This window comes from Tamandua tetradactyla, chromosome 8 (assembly GCF_023851605.1).
Source record: "Tamandua tetradactyla isolate mTamTet1 chromosome 8, mTamTet1.pri, whole genome shotgun sequence".
NCBI lineage: Eukaryota > Metazoa > Chordata > Mammalia > Pilosa > Myrmecophagidae > Tamandua > Tamandua tetradactyla.
The window spans coordinates 23,545,085-23,565,588 of NC_135334.1; the positions used below are offsets into that span (position 1 = coordinate 23,545,085).

The window sequence follows — 20,504 nt, forward strand, 5'->3', positions numbered from 1 at the left end:
ATGGCCACTCTTATTTTAGTCATATTCCCAACTACTTGCCTTATCCTATCCCCAGACTGTTCTTTTTTTTCTTTAAACTTTATATTGTGAAATAATTTCAAACTTACAGGTCTGCTGCAAAAATAATACAAAACCTATGCAGAGAATTCCAACATACACCTCCAGATTATTTTGCAGGATATATCACTTCATCTAAATATTTCAGTATGTAACTTTTAAGAGATCATTTAACAAATAAAACCACAGTATCAATTTCACTCCAAACAAAATGAACAGTAAATCTTTAATATAAACAAATAACCAGTCAGCAAGTTCATTGCCTCAAAAATGAAAATTCTGTTTTACAGTTTTCTAAAATCAGAATCCAAATAAGTGGTCTCTTAAATCTCCTGAGCTACAGATTTCCCCTCCTCCTACCACCACCTCCTAAATTTATTCTTTAAAGAATACTATTGTTTGACCTATAGAAATTTCCCACAGTCTGGATGGCATTTTGATGGTGGCTATGAACCTGATCATCTGTCCCCTGTATTTCTTGAAAAGTGGCAGGGAATTCTAGATTCAGGTTCAAAATTTTGGCAATACTTCAGAGGTAGTATTGAAAATCACCCCAATACTTGTTTTAATCTTGACTGTTTAATAATATACATATTTTGAAACTTTTTTTTAAAATTAATTTTAGATCTACAGAAGAATTGCAAAGATAGTACAAGAGTATTCCCATATACTCTTTAACCAGCTTCCTCTGGTATTAACATCTTACATAAACATGGTACATTTATCAAAACTAAGAAAACATTGGTAAAGAATAATAACTAAACTAGTATTATTCAGATCTCACCCATTTTTCAATTAACATCCTTTTTCTGTTCCTGGAACCAATCCAGAATAGCACACTGCATTTAGATGTCATGCCTCCTTAGTCTCTTCCAATCTATGAACTATGACCGTTTCTTCCAATCTATGACCATTTCCCATCTTTCCTTATCTTATCTTTCATGACCTCGACACTTCTGAGAGTAATGGTAAGGTATTTTGAAAAATGCCCCTGGGTATCTGATGTTTTCTCATGAATAGACTGGGGTTAAGGATTCGGGGGAAAGAGTACTGCAGAACAACTGAAGTCTTTCTTGCTGTACCATATCAGGGCATAAACGGTATCTAGGTAACTTAGTACTGGTAATGTTAACACTGACCATTTGGTTAAGGTAAAGTCCGCAGATTTCTCCACTGTAAAGCTACCATTTTTCCTTCTCCATATTCTATTTATTAGAAGCAAGACACTAAATCCAGCCTACAATCAAGGTGACAGGAATTAAGTTCCACCTCCTTGAGGGGAGGGAGAGGTATCAAAGAATATATGGTCATATGTTAAAATCACCACAGTAATTTATTGGGAAATACTTTGAGAAGAGAAAATTATCTTGTTTCTCCTTAAAGTTGTGTTCACTAATTTTAGCATTCATCAGTGGATTTTTCCTACAGCAATTATTAGTATAGTGTTCTAATGATGATTTTCTTTTCCTTCCTTCTATATTTACAAATTGAAATTCTTCTGGAAGGAAGATTTGTCCTTCGCCCCTATTTATTTTTGACAGTATGAGTTCATGGATATCTTATTTTATTCTTTGGATTATAATCCAATAATGTCATTATTTACATTTCTCAAAAATTTCCAGCTTTGGACATTATGTGATCTTTCAAGTTAGTTATGTGATGCTCTGAGGACATCACTTCAGTGATATTCCTGCCATCTATCTGTTTTAAGTACTTCTTTCTTTCTGGCAGTACAAGATGCCTCAGGCTCATCTTTTATTGTATTTGCTCTAACCACAGGTAGAATTAGCCATTTCTCTAAGGAGCCCTCATTCTTTTTATTGGAGAATGGTATTATTGACCGGGGCATATAATGTATTTTAACACTTAGCAAAGTTGGGCCTTCCTTGTTATGCAAGTTTTACTAAAAATTTTAGATATCCCTGTCCATTTCTCCATCATTTTTTCCCCAGTCAGTGCTAATAATTTGAAGCCTACTAATTTATACTAAGAACAACTAAGGCATCTACCGTTAGTTATTACTTTTAATAAAGTTATAAATGACTAAATGCCCATCAATGAGAAAATGGACAAATCAATTGTGATATTTTCATATATAGTAGTGAATACTATTTAGATTTTTTTTTTTTGCATGGGCTGGCACTCTATTTAAAGAGTGAAAATGAATTAACTATAGCCATGCTTTTAACATGTTATGATACACTGCAAAAAATACATTAAAAAAGATACTACCTAAATAAGGTTTAAACACATGCAAAATATATATTACATTTATACAGTAAAAACATGAGAACAATACATACCAAATCTAGGATACTGGCTTGGGAATGGGTGAAGAATGTGATTAATGAGGGGCATACCAGGAATATCAACTCTACTAGCAATGAGCTATTATAAAGCATAATATAACTTTTTTAAAGACATAAATGAACTAGAAAGTTAAAGATAAGAATAACCAAGTAGTAGACAAGAGAATAGTACAAGTAAAAAATAACTTTGACTCAAATAAGTTTGATGACACTCTGGAGGCACAAAAACCGAGTGAGAATACTATACAACTATGAAGAGTATAAGTAGAGTCACTAAATACAAAACACTAAGCCTTGGGATTTAAAATCACATAGAATTGGTTACTTTAAAGAATACATGGTTAGAAAACAAATAAAGATTAAATATAGATACAATTAAGTGATAACAGTTTATTAAAGGGAAGCCAAGAATTCTGAAGGAAAAAAAAGGTAGTAAAAAAATAATGAGAACATACCAAGAACACACAGAGGCGAGCATGAAGGGATACCCACTGGCTAAATATGGGACAATTTAAGCTTCAAAACAATAACAGTAATGGATTATAGCCTACTGAATAAGAACCCATGCATCCATAAGTATGAATCGGTTACAGCAAACATCAGCTTAACCAAACGATTGAAATTAACACCATCAATGAGACAAACCAACATCACCTGCAATAAGGACACCATAACTTCAGTGATACTCCTGCTAAAACTGCATAATCTGAATCTTGATTACGAAGAAAAAGACAAGTCCAAGTTGAGGGACAGTATGCAAAATAAATAGTCTGTACTCTTCAAAACTGTCAATGTCATGAAAGACAAATAAAGGCTAAGAAATGTTTTAAATTATAGGAGAAAAAGGTCTGACAAATGAATGCAATGTGTGATTTGAGACTAGAAGAAAACTACTATAAAGGACATTACTGGGACAACTGGAGACATCTGAATATGGTTTGAGGATTAGGTAATAGAATATCAATGTTTAATATTCTGATTTTAAGAACTATATATGCAGTTAATGTAAGAAAATGCTCTTGTTCTTAGAAAACACACTGAACTACTTAAGGGAAAGGGACAGGATGAGTGCAACTCACTCTCAAATGGTTCAGAAAAAACAGTATGTTGGTACGTACACATACAAATATACACAGACAGAATAATTTGGCAGATGTGGCAAAATATAATTAGTGAGTACAGGTGAAAGACATATGGAAGTTGCTTCTAAAAACTGTATAACATTTGTATAATTTTGAAATCACTTCAAAATAAGAAAGCTTTAAAACAATGCTGAAGATACCATTTCTGAAATACTCATATTAAGAATATTTTTTCCAAAATGACAAGTGCTGGAGAGGATGTGGAGAAAGAGGCACACTTATTCACTGTTGGTGGGAATGTCAAATGGTGCAACCACTGTGGAAGGCAGTTTGGCAGTTCCTCAAAAAGCTGAATATAGAATTGCCATATGACCCAGCAATACCATTGCTAGGTATCTACTCAGAGGACTTAAGGGCAAAGACACAAACGGACACGTGCACACCAATATTTATAGCAGCATTATTTACAATTGCAAAGAGATGGAAACAGCCAAAATGTCCATCAACAGACGAGTGCCTAAACAAACTGTAGTATACACACACGATGGAGTATTATGCAGCTTTAAGACAGAATAAACTTCTGAAGTATGTAACAACATGGATGGACCTTGAGAACATTATGCTGAGTGAGACTAGCCAAAAACTAAAGGACAAATACTGTATGGTCTCACTGACATGAACTGACATTAGTGAATAAACTTGGAATATGTCGTTGGTAACAGAGACCATCAGGAGATAGAAATAGGGTAAGATATTGGGTAATTGGAGCTGAAGGGATACAGACTGTGCAACAGGACTGGATACAAAAACTCAGAAATGGACAGCACAATACTATCTATGTTAAAACACTGAATGAAGCTGCATGTGAGAATGATAGAGGGAGGAGGGCTGGGGACACAAATGAAATCAGAAAGAAAGATAGATGTTAAAGATCGAGACGGTATAATCTAGGAATGCCTAGAGTGTATAATAATAGTGAAGTGTACAATGTACAAATTTTAAAAATGTTTTTGTATGAGGAAGAACAAAGGAATGTTATTATTGCAGGGTGCTGAAAACAGATGATAATTAATACTTTAAAATGTCACCTCATGTGTGAGACTAAAGCAAAAAATGTTCATTTGTTACAAAATTTATATTTTGACTAGAGCATTTCCTAATATAACTCATGTAGATAGTTTGATTGAATGTCATAAGTACTTGGAATCTCAGGTAGGACATGAGATGTTGTTGGTTTGTCCAGAGTGATGCCCCAATGAATCCCAGAGTGATTTGATCAGTGAGTGGAAAAATATTTGTAAGCCCCCTTCGGGGAATGGTGAGAGCAGGGAGAAATTCAACTTCCCCAAGTTGAATTCTTGATATTCTCACAAGCAATGTGGACAACCAAAGCTATAGGCTGAGACCCCAGTCTTGGGGTTTGTTCATATGAAACTTAATCCCACAAAGGATAGGTCAAGTCTACTTAAAATTTAGGCCTAAGAGTCACCCCCAAGAGAGCCTCTTTTGTTGCTCAGATGTGGCCTCTCTCTCCAGCCAACATGACGAGCAGTCTCACCACCCTCCCCCTCTCTGCGTGGGACATGACTCCCAGGGGTGTGGACCTTCCTGGCAACGTGGGACAGAAATCCTGGAATGAGCAGCATCAAGGGACTGAGAAAAACCCTAGAATGAGCTGAGAATTAACATCAAGGGATTGAGAGAAACTTCTCGACCAAAGGAGGAAGAGTGAAATGAGACTAAGTGTCAATGGCTGAGAGATTCCAAACAGAGTCGAGAGGTTATCCTGGAGGTTATTCTTATGCATTAAGTAGATATCACCTTGTTGTTCAAGATGTAGTGGAGAGGCTGGAGGGAACAGCCTGAAAATGTAGAGCTGTGTTCCAGTAGCCATGTTTCTTGATGATGATTGAACAATGACATAGCTTTCACAATGAGACTCTGTGAATGTGAAAACCTTGTGTCTAATACTTCTTTTAGCTACTATATCAACAGAAGAGTAGAACATATGGAATAAAAATAAATAATAGGGGGGAACAAATGTTAAATTTAGTTTGAAATGCTAGTGGTAAATGAAAGCGAGGGTAAGGGGTATGGTATATATAATCTTTCTTTTCTCTATTATCGTTTTATTTCTTTTTCTGTTGTCTTTTTATTCCTTTTTCTAAATTAATGCAAATGTTCTAAGAAATGATGAATATGCAACTATGTGATGATACTAAGAATTACTGATTGTATATGTAGAATGGAATGATATCTTAATGTTTTGTTTATTTTTTTAATTAATAAAAACAGTTAAAAAAACAAAAAAGAATGTTTTTTCCATATAAATTTTAACCTAAGGAAGGAAGGCTGGGCATCTATTCCAATTTGACAACTCTTTCTTTGCAAATCTTACTATAGTAACACATTAAAATAAAAACTAGCACCTTTCTTTTCAAAAGGTAAAAGAACAAATCTTTGTGATTTTCCAGGTGCCCCCTGGGAAATCTCAAAGATAATTTTAGGTGTAAATGAGATCTTGACTTTATTTTCTCAAAACTTAAGATTTGAGTTTTGAGAGGGAGGGCAGACAAAATTAAAAAATGAAAACCAATTTGTCAGAATATTTGGGTACTTGATTAAGACTGGATCATGAGTGCATTAGAAACAACACTTGATTATTTAATGAAAGTCAAAAAAAAGCACTTAAAAATAAGTATTGAAGGTTAATGGGATTAAAAAGACCTTTAGTGTACAAAGTTTCAGTTTAGGGTGATGGAAGAGTTTTGGAAATAGATGGTGGTAATGGTCATAAAACATATTGAATGTAAGTAATGCAACCGAATCGTACATTTTAAAATTATTAAAATGGCAAATTGTATGTTCTACATATTTTACCACAATAAAATTTAAAAAACAAAAACAAACATGGAAGAGACAATACTAATCTTTTAAGATTAACAGAGGGCAATTACCACACTTTCAAAACATTCCTTACTTCCAACAGCAGACTCGTGATAAGGCACAACATTTCTAATGAAAGATTTTTAATTGCAGCAATAAATTCTTGTTGACTACTAAAAAGACTCCTTTGCAGCGTTGGCCAGAAGATTCAAAACTGAAGAGACTCATCTCATATGAATAATATACATATGTACTTTCTTTTACCTGAGACATCCATCTGTCATCTCCTTGAATATCTTCAGCTGCATGTGGAATAGCTGCTGGGTTTGAATCTCCTTGGCTCATTCTATACCTGAGAAAAAAAAGCTAATGTCATCTTTTACTTAGTAACAGGAAGGTTTATTTGTTAGCCTCTTATTTAAATATTATGTCAGGTTTAAAGTATTAATTCACATTTTATTGTGGCTTTGTCTAGAAATTAAACAGGTTTATTTTCAGCAGGGATGAGTTCCAGGACCAACTGCTTAAGTTCCATAAATATCTAGCATCACTGAACTTCTAGACAGGTTTGAATATAGTTTAAAAATACTGAATCACATTAAAAACAAATCTGCCCCAAGTATATAGGCTTATTACCTATATTAGTTTTCTATGACTACATGCTATTCTAAGTGCCAAATAACACAAAGAATTAAACGTATAGTTCAACAAAGCCCACACATTACAGCTGCTTAGACTGCTAAAGTCACACAATTAAGAATTATTATAGCAATGATTAGAGTTCACTGTTTACTGAATGTCACACAAATAACTACTAGATTATAAAAGTAGTCACAGGATTTGGCACTGGTTTTTGACAAGCATATACTAGATATTTTAATTTCTGAAAGTTCTCCACTAAGAAAATTTGATTAATGATGAGCCCAAATATGGTTTCTGATAATGGGGAGAAGGAACAACTGGAACTCAGAAAAACCAGAAATGCTAATCTTCTAAAAAGACAAATAAGAAACTAGATTATTTTCAACCAATTCTGGAGAATATGTACCAGACATTAGGCTCAGGAGGTCACTTCGTAAAAGCAAAGGGACGATGAAAAAGAAAAATCTGAGGCTTTGTGGCTTATAGTAAAAGAGGCCATACTCGTATGTGAGCGATCTATTCTTTTTCTTGTAATCCTCAAATACAGCTAAGTGTTCTAAGAAAAAAGATTTGAGTTTTATTCACCCAATATATGTTCATCAATAGACAAAAAGCACTAGATTACCAAGGGAGTAATTTGTGAGAATCAGAAGGTATCAAGCTCTAATCATGAAAGCATACAGTCATTCACAAAAAAATAGGTTATGCGTTGGGGAAAATAGGCTTTTTCCCATCATCTCTAACACTCTAGTAAAACAACAAATATTATCCTATCCTATGTTTGCTACCTTTGGAAATCAAAAATGCTTTTAACTCTTCCTTGGAATTCCTTACTTCTGGGATGCTATATATCATTTGAGTTCCATTTGTTATGGCTTAAAGGAAATAAAAGAAAATGAGTACCAGGAATGGTCCAATTAGCAATTTGAGTTTAATCAGTAGTATTTTGGTTATTGCCTTTGGCCTCTGGCTAATAAAATGGGTAAAAGGTGTCTTCAATGAAGCAATAAAAGAGTAATGCTTTCACAGTAAAAAAAAAAGTTATGAAAGCAAACAATATTAACATCAATTATGCAAACACATCAGTTCAGTCCTGAATGACATTAGTCTTTAAAAAAATTAAATTGAGAGTTAAGTTCATATCTGACTGAAAATGTAAAATATCTTTCACAGGACTGGATATATATTTCTTTAGATTACTAAAGTTTGCTACTATCAGAAAATAACAGCTATATGTGAAGGAAAGCATATGCTACATGTTTTTATATACCAACTTCAATTCTCACAAAAATGCTGCAAAACAAGAAAAGTGAGGATTAGAGAATTTAGGTAATCTGTGTAGAGAGCAACTGAAATTAGGTTTGCCTGACAACAATAACACCACCTTTGGCCCGTGATCACAAATCAGTTCCTGTTATCTTCCAGTCAACTTCAGTTCAGTTTTTGGAATATATGCTCAGATCTTGATGAAAAACTTAAAAGAGAATTCTGACAAACTAGAGGATGTCTAGAGGAAAGGAGCCAAAATGATAAAGATTTTGAAAAATCGACTTCCGGAGAAGATGGCGGCTTAGTAAGACGCGCGGAACTTAGTTTCTTCTCCAGGACAGTTACTAGGGGAGTAGAAACGATACAGAACAGCACCCAAAGCCACAACAGAGATAAAAAAGACAGCGTACCCCATCCTGGAACAGCTGGCTGGCTGAGAGAAGCCGCTTGGGTGAGATCGCCGAGGCGCGCGGGTGGCGCTCCCTTCCCCCTTCCCGGGCCGGAGTAACTCCCTTCCCCCTTCCCGGGCCGGCTGGGAGAATTGGAGAGGCGGTCCCCTGAAACCGCGGCGGCTGGCGCCCACACCACGCGCGGCCCCCCGGACCAACTGAGAGAACTGGATCGGAAATCCCCAGGCCGCGGAGAACGATGACGGGCGGGGGAGGCCCCTTCCAAACCCGTGACTCCCCGGGAACGTGCACTCTCCCGGGCGGGCTGCTGCCGCTGGCGCCCTCCCGCCACGCTTGTCACCCGGGCTGACTAGGAAATTCGGACGGGCGCTTTCCCGGGCTGTGGCGGCCAGCAACCCTCCCTGCGTTCAGTCCCCGGGCCGGCTAGAACTCTTCCAAGCCGCTTCGGCTAGCGAACCTCCCGGACAGCGAGAGTTTTCCAAAGTTAAAGGTCCCACAGCACCTTTTACTGGTGGGACCCGCAGACAAACGTGTGCCACGAGCGCCACCTACTGGGCAGGATAAGAAAAACAGAACCCAGAGATTTCACAGAAAAATCTTCCTAACTTTTGGATCCAATACCCAGGGAAATCTGTCTAAATGCGCAGACGCCAACAGAAGATAACGGATCACGCTCAAATAATTGAAAATATGGCCCAGTCAAAGGAACAAACCAATAGTTCAAATGAGATACAGGAGCTGAGACAACTAATGCTGAATATACGAACAGAAATGGAAAACCTCTTCAAAAACGAAATCGATAAATTGAGGGAGGACATGAAGAAGACATGGGCTGAACAAAAAGAAGAAATAGAAAAACTGAAAAAACAAATCACAGAACTTATGGAAGTGAAGGACAAAGTAGAAAAGATAGAAAAAACAATGGATACCTACAATGATAGATTCAAAGAGACAGAAGATAGAATTAGTGATTTGGAGGATGGAACATCTGAATTCCAAAAACAAACAGAAACTATCGGGAAAAGAATGGAAAAATTTGAACAGGGTATCAGGGAACTCAAGGACAATATGAACCGCACAAATATACGTGTTGTGGGTGTCCCAGAAGGAGAAGAGAAGGGAAAAGGAGGAGAAAAACTAATGGAAGAAATTTTCACTGAAAATTTCCCAACTCTTATGAAAGACCTAAAATTACAGATCCAAGAAGTGTAGCGCACCCCAAAGAGATTAGACACAAATAGGCGTTCTCCAAAACACTTACTAGTTAGAATGTCAGAGGTCAAAGAGAAAGAGAGGATCTTGAAAGCAGCAAGAGAAAAACAATCCATCACATACAAGGGAAACCCAATAAGACTATGTGTAGATTTCTCAGCAGAAACCATGGAGGCTAGAAGACAGTGGGATGATATATTTAAATTACTAAAAGAGAAAAACTGCCAACCAAGACTCCTATATCCAGCAAAATTGCCCTTCAAAAATGAGGGAGAAATTAAAACATTCTCAGACAAAAAGTCACTGAGAGAATTTGTGACCAAGAGACCAGCTCTGCAAGAAATACTAAAGGGAGCACTAGAGTCAGAACCGAAAAGACAGAAGAGAGAGGTATGGAAAAGAGTGTAGAAAGAAGGAAAGTCAGATATGATATATATAATACAAAAGGCAAAATGGTAGAGGAAAATATTATCCAAACAATAATAACACTAAATGTTAATGGACTGAATTCCCCAATCAAAAGACATAGACTGGCAGAATGGATTAAAAAACAGGATCCTTCTATATGCTGTCTACAGGAAACACATCTTAGACCCAAAGATAAACATAGGTTGAAAGTGAAAGGTTGGGAAAAGATATTTCATGCAAATAACAACCAGAAAATAGCAGGAGTGGCTATACTAATATCCAACAAATTAGACTTCAAATGTAAAACAGTTAAAAGAGACAAAGAAGGACACTATATACTAATAAAAGGAACAATTAAACAAGAAGACATAACAATCATAAATATTTACGCACCGAACCAGAATGCCCCAAAATACGTGAGGAATACACTGCAAACACTGAAAAAGGAAATAGACACAAATACCATAATAGTTGGAGACTTCAATTCCCCACTCTCATCAATGGACAGAACATCTAGACAGAGGATCAATAAAGAAATAGAGACTCTGAATATTACTATAAAGGAGCTAGACTTAACAGACATTTATAGGACATTACATCCCACAACAGCAGGATACACCTTTTTCTCAAGTGCTCATGGATCATTCTCAAAGATAGACCATATGCTGGGTCACAAAGCAAGTCTTAACAAATTTAAAAAGATTGAAATCATACACAACACTTTCTCGGATCATAAAGGAATGAAGTTGGGAATCAATAATAGGCGGAATGCCAGAAAATTCACAAATACGTTGAGGCTCAACAACACACTCTTAAACAACGAGTGGGTCAAAGAAGAAATTGCAAGAGAAATTAGTAAATACCTCGAGGCAAATGAAAATGAAAACACAACATATCAAAACTTATGGGATGCAGCAAAGGCAGTGCTAAGAGGGAAATTTATTGCCCTAAATGCCTACATCAGAAAAGAAGAAAAGGCAAAAAATGCAGGAATTAACTGTTCACTTGGAAGAACTGGAGAAAGAACAGCAAATTAATCCCAAAGCAAGCAAAAGGAAAGAAATAACAAAGATTAGAGCAGAAATAAATGAAACTGAAAACATGAAAACAATAGAGAAAATGAATAAGACCAGAAGTTGGTTCTATGAGAAAATCAATAAGACTGATGGGCCCTTAGCAAGATTGACAAAAAGAAGAAGAGAGAGGATGCAAATAAATAAGATCAGAAATGGAAGAGGAGACATAACTACTGACCTCACAGAAATAAAGGAGGTAATAACAGGATACTATGAACAACTTTACGCTAATAAATACAACAATTTAGATGAAATGGACGGGTTCCTGGAAAGACATGAACAACCAACTTTGACTCAAGAAGACATAGATGACCTCAACAAACCAATCACAAGTAAAGAAATTGAATTAGTCATTCAAAAGCTTCCTAAAAAAAAAAAAAAAAAAAAAAGAGTTTGAAAAATCTGTCATATTAGAAAGAGTTGAAAAAATGGCCATGCTTACAACCTGTAGAAAAACTGGTCGGAGAAGAGGAAGACACAACATAAAAGGCTGTCTTAAAAGTATTCAAAGATTACTAGAAAGGAATATTAAGCTTATTCTACATGACCCCAAATAGATATGTACTGGCTGTTCAGTGAGACAAATTTTTAACAAATACGAGTACAAAATGAAATGGACTATCTCACAAGGTATATTTCTCTCAATGGAGAGTCAAAGAGGACAGGTAAACACCTAACAAGAAAGCACAAACTAAAGAATATGAGCAAAGGTTGGTTCAGATTAGTGGGGTCCAAATATTTTTGATTGTTTCCCACCTTTAGACTCTTTTTCAACATGTACCTCAATATATGTATATTTACTCTTTATTTAAAAAAAAACATTTTTATTGAGAAAAAACCACACATATACAGTCCAACTATATTATACAAAGGCTCACAATATCATCACATAGTAGTGTATTCTTCACCATGATCATTTTTAGAACATCTGCTCCATCCCAGAAAAAGGGGGAAAAAAAACCTCATACACCCCCTACTCCTTACCCCTCCCTCTCATCGACCCACAGTATTACAATCTACGCAATTTATTTTACCCTTATCTCTCCTCTATTATTTATTTACTTTTTTATCCCCTTTTTTTTTTTTTACTCATCTGTCCATACCCTGGATAAAAGGAACATCAGATACAAGGTTTTCACAATCACACAGTCACACTGTAAAAAGCCATATAGTTATACAGTTTACTTGAAGAATCAAGGCTAATGGAACAGTTTCAGGTACTTCCTTCTAGCTACTCCAATACATCATAAACTAAAAAGAGTATCTGTATAATGCATAAGAATAACCTCCAGGATAACCTCTCAAATCTGTTTGAAATCTCTCAGTCCCTGAGACTTTAAATTGTCTCATTTCACTCTTCTCCCTTTTGGTCAAGAAGGCTTTCTCATTTCCATGATGCGGGGTCCCAGCTCAACCATGGGAGTCAGGTCCCATGCTGTCAGGGAGATTTATATCTCTGGGAGTCACGTCCCAGGGGCAGTGAGTTCACGTGTCAGTTTGGCTTAGAGAGAGAGGCCACATCTGAGCAAAAAAAGAGGTTCTCTGGGGGTGACTCTTAGGCCTAATTATCAGTAGACTTAGCTTCTCCTTTGCAGGAATAAGCTTCATAGGGGGTGAGCCCCAAGATTGTGGGCTCAGCTTATTGAACTGGTTGTTCCCACTGCTTTTGAGAATATCAGGAATTCTCCAGATGGGGAAATTTAATATATCCTTCTATCTCCCCAGTCTCCCAAGGGGACTTTTAAAATTTACTCTTAAATATATGAATAACTGTATATTAGGTATCAAGAAAGCTTATTTTGTCTTTTATTACATAAGAAGTTCTAAATTGTTTCCTGCATTCCAATGCATTGCTATACACATCCCTTCAGGAGTATACACTCCATTTTCTCAAGGCCAGTGGTGTAGATCAACTTCAAGATCTCTTTAGATCTATGATTCAATTTATAGATATGGATTTTCAGAGTTCATTCAACAGGTGAACAGACCTGAAACAATAATTGCAATTATTATTTTATCAATAATTTACTATTTACAAGATGCTAGGAGATTTATTTGTCATGAAATAAAACCGAACCTCAGAGACATTTAAGAAACCTGCTCCATCACAGAGCTGTTAAATAGAAGCACTGGGATGTGAACTCAGGGCTATATACCCAAAGACTCCTTACTTTCTAATCACCTATGTCAATTCTACTTCTTCCATTTAATATTTAATAAATATTTAGTTTTGAGCAAAGGATGTTAGGTACTATACAGAACAGGTTAGAGGAAATAGTAATAAATTCTAATCTGCTAAGGTGATTCACTTACATTTTCTAATACTACCAACCAAATTTAATGGTTTTAATTTTGCTCCAAGCAAAATACTTCCATCTCTCTCCAACAGATATTTGCATATTGATGTTCATAGCATAATTATTCACAATTGCCAAAATGTGGCATATACCTTCAATGGAATATTATTCAGTATTAAAAAGGAATGAAGTTCTAATATATGCTACAACATGGATGAACCCTGAAGACATCATGCTGAGCAAAAAATAAGTCAGACATGAAAGAACAAATATTGTAAGATCTCATTATATGAAATAATTAGAAGATGCAAATCATAGTCAGAAATTAGAATACACAGTCATTCCTTGATTAATTTTTGTTCTAGCTTGGAAGAAGAAATGTTTATTCTTCAAATAAATTGAGATTGGTACAATAAAAAAAATTAGAATAGCGGTTACTAGGGGCAGGGGTAGTGTCAGGGTATGGAGAGTTAACTTTCAGTTGGTACAGAGTTTTTGTTTAGGGTGATAGAACAGTGCTGGTAATGATTGGTGGTGATGGCAGCAGAACACTGTGAATGTATTTAACACCAATGAGCTGTCTACTCAAGTGAGTAAAATGATTAAGTTTAGGCTGTATAAATTACCAGAGTAGAACTGTACCACACAAAGAATAACCCTAAGGAAAACTACAGACTATAGTTAATAATAGAATTATAATAATAAGGTTTCATCAACTGTAGCAAAGCTACCACACTACTGCTAAGAATAAGGATAACTGTGTGTGTGAGTGGTATGTGGGAACTCTACTTTCTGCATGATTTTTCTGTAAACCTACAACTGCTCTAATGAAAAAAATATTTCCATCTCAGTCCTAAATTTCTTCAATGGGCAAAATGAAAAAAGATTCAGTCAGAGAAACTGAGGAACAAAATGTCACTTATCTGAGGTTACAAACCATAGGACTGAGGAACAATCACAAAATATTTCCACTTAGCTAGTCTTTTTTCTTTATGCATACAAAGTCATTCTTCTTCCTCCTCTACAAGGGCAAAGTATCTATGTGAAAGCTTGTTTCTTTGAACCTTCAGACACTTGGATTTTCTATTATTTTGCCAAATCAAAATCTTACAATACAAAGTAGCTCTCACAGTTTTACTGATGCCTATGGTTTGGCAACATTTTCAAACAGCAGGATAGGAAAAACTGAGCTATAAATCCATGCAATCTCCTCTTTAAGAATCAGGCTGGAAATGTACTACAGCATTTAGACAATTCTAATAATTTGGGAATTAGATAAAACAAACTTGCATTCTTTATAAGAAAAATGAAGAATGAATGAGGTGCCCTCCAGAGGGTGGCCTGTGCTAAGTCACAAAAGCCTAACTTTCGGGTTTCCCACCTCAAGTGGAGGGCAATATTGTAACATAGAGGTCTTTAGAATGTGGAAGCTATGACCAGTAATAAAAAAAAATAGGCCAACCGAGGGAAATAATTCCCATTTCACAATAGTGATTCATAATAATCTCCCCATTCAGCAAGTCAATACCTTCAGAGATCACAAACAGCAGGCTTTGGTTAGTAAAACCAAGTAGAATGGGGATAAATGGGCCAAAGAACAAAAGTTTTGTTAATTTACCATGAGAAGCTATATTCCAGGGAAGCTGTAACAGTTCATTAAAATGAGTTCTCTGCTAAGTTGAAGGGTAGGAGAACTACTTAGTAGAGGTGGCACCTGCTTCAGATTCTTAGTTCCCAATTTTCCTGCATTTCCAATCATCTCTACTTAACTTGGACTATGACAGTATATAACACCAGAATTTCCAGATGTTTATACCAGCATGATGTAGTATGTTTAATCAGAACCCAGTTTCAACAACAAAGAATTATAAATTCTCAAACTGAGCTGGATATTTCTTGAGTCTGAACCAGGAAACAGATGGAGAGGAAAAGATGCACTAAGAACTAAATGATTTAGAATGCTTCCACCCTGACCCGAAACTCTTCATTTTGCTTCAGAAGGTATTGGGAGGATCATTCTGTAGGGGAAGGCAGGCCTCTTCCTAAATATCCTGCCTCACTGGTAGGGGAGGTAGGGCTGGTGGGTAGGTCCCCTGGTTCAGCATATCCATGACTTATTATCAAATGCCCAAGCCAACCAATAAAAGCACAAGGATTTCCAACTCCTTCCCTCTTCCCCCACACGGAGGCAACCTTTATGTCAGAACCGTGTACTCAGAACACCCTACAGACACAAGACATAGGTAAAGTAAAGGCATATTCAAATGCCAAGGGCATTAAACCTCTATATTCTCTTCTTCCTCTTTCTCCACACCTTTTCCTCTCTCCCAACACCCACATATTTAAAGCTGTACAAATGAGGTCCGAGGAGGGGTCCGGGTGGTCTTCTCTTTCTCCATGGTAAGCATCAAGTAGAGGGCAAAGCTTCAAGTGGTCCGTTTTCTTAAGGTTTGTATAGAAATTATAAAAAGCAGTACTGCCCTGGGAGCCACGGAAAGCAGAGGTAAAGAATAGTGAGTCACCATGCAACGGGTAAATCCGCAGCGGGTAATTTACAAACCTTAAGACCAGAAGGTCCTGATCTGATAAGTGGCCACTGACTAGGAGAAAACGACCTAAAATAACCTATTCACCAGGAGGTTTAAGTAGCTGGATGATCTGGGGGGAAAAATCACCCACCTCTCTGAGCCTCATCTCTTAAACGACGTGGTGGACTGGACAGTCCTCTAAGCAATAATCCCTTCTGAGTTTTGACAATCTATAGATCTTTGGAAAACATTAGAAGAGGAAACGGAGAAGTTTCTGAAAAGCTGAAATTTTCCAACAAATGGGAGAAGAAAAAGTGCTCGGTTAAAAAACAAAGTAACTGCTTTGAGCTCACGTAAAGTCCTCTTCGCCAAGAGGAAAGAGGAAAGAAGAGTCAGAAGCTTAACCTCAGAGATGGAAGGAAAAGGAACAGCTGGGACCAGAGGCAGGAAGGGTTGATGCAAACGGTGCTTGTAGGAGAGAACAACTGGCCACTGGGAGCTGCGATGCAGGGAGACCTACTCCACAGGGGGTGGGCAGGGCAGGGGGATCCGCCCCGCCACGATAACCCTCAACTGAAAGAGGCGGGGTTGAGGAACAGGCTAGCAGCAGAGGCAAATCGACAGGTTTGGGGGTGGGGTGCTGGGAAAAAACGCTCTAAGGGGTACGGCGAGCGGCCTGAAGGACCAGGGAGCTGCGCCGTCGGCCGCGCAACCAACGCCGGGCCCGCGGAGACGGCGCGCGCGCGAGGCCCCCAAGGGTCCAGAGGAGGGGGAGGGGTGGTGCGGGGGAGGAGGGGCCCAGCAGGTGGGGGAGGGGAGGTCGCGGGCTTCTCACAATAATAAACCGCAGGCCTCATCCAATTTCCACCTCTAAGCCACAGGTTCCCCGCGACTCTGAAAGCACTCACGCAGGTAGAGGGTCCGTGCGGGCCCCAGGCGGCTGCGGCGTCGGCGGGAGGCGCGTCTGTCGCTCGCTCAGTCCCGGCGGCCCCGCTCCGGCGCGTCCCTCCTCGGGCCCCAGCACCAGCAGCAGCACCTCCACTTCCGGTTCCCCTGCCACTCAGGCAAATGGACTCCGGAAGTCCCACCCCCACCCTGCCCGTCCTCTGCGTGGCTTCGCTCCCCACTTTCGCTCTCGGCGGGCGCTCGATGTTAATGCCCGGGTCTCCTGCCACGCCCCATGAGGTCCCATGCTTTGTTCCCCATGCTGCTGCCTTTTTTGCAAATAGTCTACACAACTTGGATAGACCGCTAACTTCCCTGCAGCCTCATCCCTCAATCCTGCGTTAATGCCACCGCGCTGTGGAGATGGCATTCGGGACAATGTAGCGTGACTTCATACTGACGCCATTCCCTTCACACCCCGCCAACCTGGCTTACTTCTTCACACTCTGGAATAAATCAGATTGCCGAAAATGGGTGGGAATTAGGACCCCGAGGTTCATGAGGCAGGCCTTTACACTTAATGAGTGGAATTTCTGCAGGATAAATGTATGGAATTTCGGTGACCGCCTCTTATGATGATACAGTAGGGGTGAGCCGCAGTTTTGTCTTAAAGATTCGTCTAGTTTAGGGGAAGACATACATATACAAAGTCAATATTGAAAAGATTATATGCTCAATGCTAGAGAGATGCAGGAAATGCAAGAGAAGAGGGACAAAACATGTGCGCGGGCTTATGGTAGAAAAGATTGGTGTCCCCAAGCTGGCCCTTCAAGAATCAATATGATTCATTCAGACATATGCAGGGGAATAGGTAGAGCCTTCCAGGGCTCTGAAATTGGATCAGGGGAGGGTTGATTTTGCTGACAAAACCTGGCAAGAATACTGTAAAATCCTGGGAGCCTAAGGTATCAAAATACATTAAATGTTTTTCGGATCACTTGTGCTGTCATATATAATCCAAAATAATTTTGTCCTCGTGTAATTTTTACATTGTTAATTTACCTTGCATTATTAGATGTTCTTACAACATATGATACTCCAGCAGGTGCTCAGTAAAGGTTTAAGTATTTTATTGAAAATAATTCATGTTTGGGGAATTCAAATGATGCTCTAAAGAGGCAGTCCAGAAATAATATGGACAATACAAGAGAAACAGCTTGAATTGTTCAGGGGTAAGTCATAGAATCCTACATTTCCCTATTTTTAACATTCAACACTTTTTAATGTAATTAGTTGTTTAATGCACCGTCTTCCCTGCAATACTGAGAGCGCTAGGAGAGCAGAGACCTTGTTTTGTAGATTCCCAGCACCTGATCCGTTGTAGACCCTCTGAATGATGAATGAATAATCAGGCGTTGAATTTGTTCCTGTGTGGAAGCCTTGGCCCGTCTTCATACTTTCTTGTTTCCAAGTTTTAAGTTGAGAAACATCAACAGGGTAGGTGTGCTCCTAGGGAATATGGCACCTAGTCATTATAGCCTCTGCAAATATTGAAATACTTTTATGGCTTATGCAATTTTTAGTATTTGGGCAAAATCTCAATGCCACTGAACCCTGAAATTAATTAAGAGAATGTCTCCTGAACTTGTCTGTTTTAGCTTTCTAAATAATTCACTTTTAGAAATATGCATGCGGCATAGTGGAAAGGGCCCTAAACTAGGCTTCAAGGTGCCCCGTTCTTTTAACTTCTTCCAGCCTTTGTTTTTTAGGCTGTACGATAAAAAGCCGGGACTAGATGATTACCAAGGTCCTTTCTAGTCCACTGTCCCCTCAGTTACATGCATGAACATAATGCTGGCAGTTTGTGCACTGTTACACACCCTTTCCCCCTCCTCAGTCTCACTCTCCACAGGCAATCCCCAGACTGTTTTCCAGAGAACCTAATTGGTGGGTGATTTGTAAAAAATAACTGTTTTCTGACTTTGAAACAAAGTGACTGAAAACTATCCGGAGAGTTGTTTTTCATTCTTTAAATTGTCTTCCCATTAATGATGATGGGTTTTATGGCTCTATCCAGATTCTTTAATCTGGTATCCATTGTAACTAAATGCCAACCTAAAGGGAGAAAATGCAAAAACCATGACAAAATGTCTATGGATGGTTGAAGTCCTCAAATGCGCTGGAGTAAGCATGACTAAATGTAAACTGGGGACTTCAGTTTGAAATTTTGTTCATTATTAAACAATATTAAGAAATTTTTGACAAAAAAATTTCGCACAGATTCCTTACAAATTAACACATTTTCATTGCCTCAAATCCTTTCATTCAATAGCAATGTATTCAATAAATACTTCATTTCCTCAATCTTAAGATCCTTGGGGCAGGCTGAGATATTTAGAAATATAGTAAAAAGCATAACATTTTTATTTCAAGAACTGACAATTTGTCACATTCTTCTTTTTTTAAAACAATGTGTATGTGTGTGTGCTTAAGTGTCATTACAAACTCACAGATTCAACATATCTGATTTTAACAAATCTGATGTGTTTAAACAATAGCAATTATTTAAGCTTATTGGTAAATCACATTGTCCCATCTTTGGTCAGTGGAACCTATTCAGATTAGCCAATTTGAGTCTTTTTTTTTTTTTCAAATTCTACAAATATCTATTTAGACTACATTATTTTCAGTGCACTATGCTATGAGTATTTTTTTACTAAGATGTCTTTACATGAAGACGGAGATGGTATAATCTAGGAATGCCTAGCGTGTACAGTGATAATGACTAAATGTACAAATTAAAAAATGTTTTTGTATAAGGAAGAACAAAGGAGTGTATTGCAAGGTGTTGAAAATAGATGGTCAGTCATATTTTAAAACTTCAACTTCTGCATGAGACTAAAGCAAGAAATGCTTGTTTGGTACAAAATTTATGTTTTGACTAGTGCATTTTCTAATTTAAATATATGGACAGTTTAATTGAACACCATACGTATATGGAAACTTGAATAGGCCATGAGATTATGTAGGTTTGTCCAGGTTAGTGTGATGCCCTGAGAAATTCCAGAGTGATTTGAACAGTGAATAAAGAAGTATTTGCAAAGTTCCCTTGGGAAAATGGGGAGAAAGGGGGAAAATTCAACTTTCCCATTTGGAGAATTCCTGATATTCTCACAAGCATGGAGACAAATAAATAGGCCGAGCCTTTGATCTTGGGTTTGCCCCTATGAAACTTATTCCTGCAAAAGACAGGCTAAGTCTACTGAAAATTAGGCCTAAGAGTCACCCCCAGAGAACCTCTTTTGTTGCTCACATGTGGCCTCTCGCTCTAAGCCAACTTACCATGTGAACTCATTGTGTGGGACATGACTCCCAGGGGTGTAAATCTCCCTGGCAACATGGGACAGAAAGCCTGGGATAAGCCAGGACCTGGCATCAAGAGA

General features: G+C 37.8%; 1 protein-coding gene across 3 annotated transcripts in view; it reads right to left on the minus strand.

The window, feature by feature from the left end:
- PAFAH1B2 (platelet activating factor acetylhydrolase 1b catalytic subunit 2) overlaps nt 1-17,218 on the minus strand; it is a 53,416-nt gene extending 36,198 nt beyond the window's left edge. Inside the window, exons 1-2 of one of the 3 annotated variants that reach the window (XM_077112820.1) lie at nt 17,085-17,218; nt 6,599-6,680 (exon numbers count right to left, since the gene is read on the minus strand). In XM_077112820.1, coding sequence (XP_076968935.1) covers nt 6,599-6,679 — 81 coding nt within the window. In that variant the 5' untranslated portion in view covers nt 6,680; nt 17,085-17,218. Of the gene's footprint in view, nt 1-6,598; nt 6,687-16,327; nt 16,891-17,084 lie in introns of those variants that run through there. The other 2 variants (XM_077112818.1, XM_077112819.1) reach the window with 2 other exon arrangements.
- Between the last annotated feature and the right edge of the window lie 3,286 nt (nt 17,219-20,504).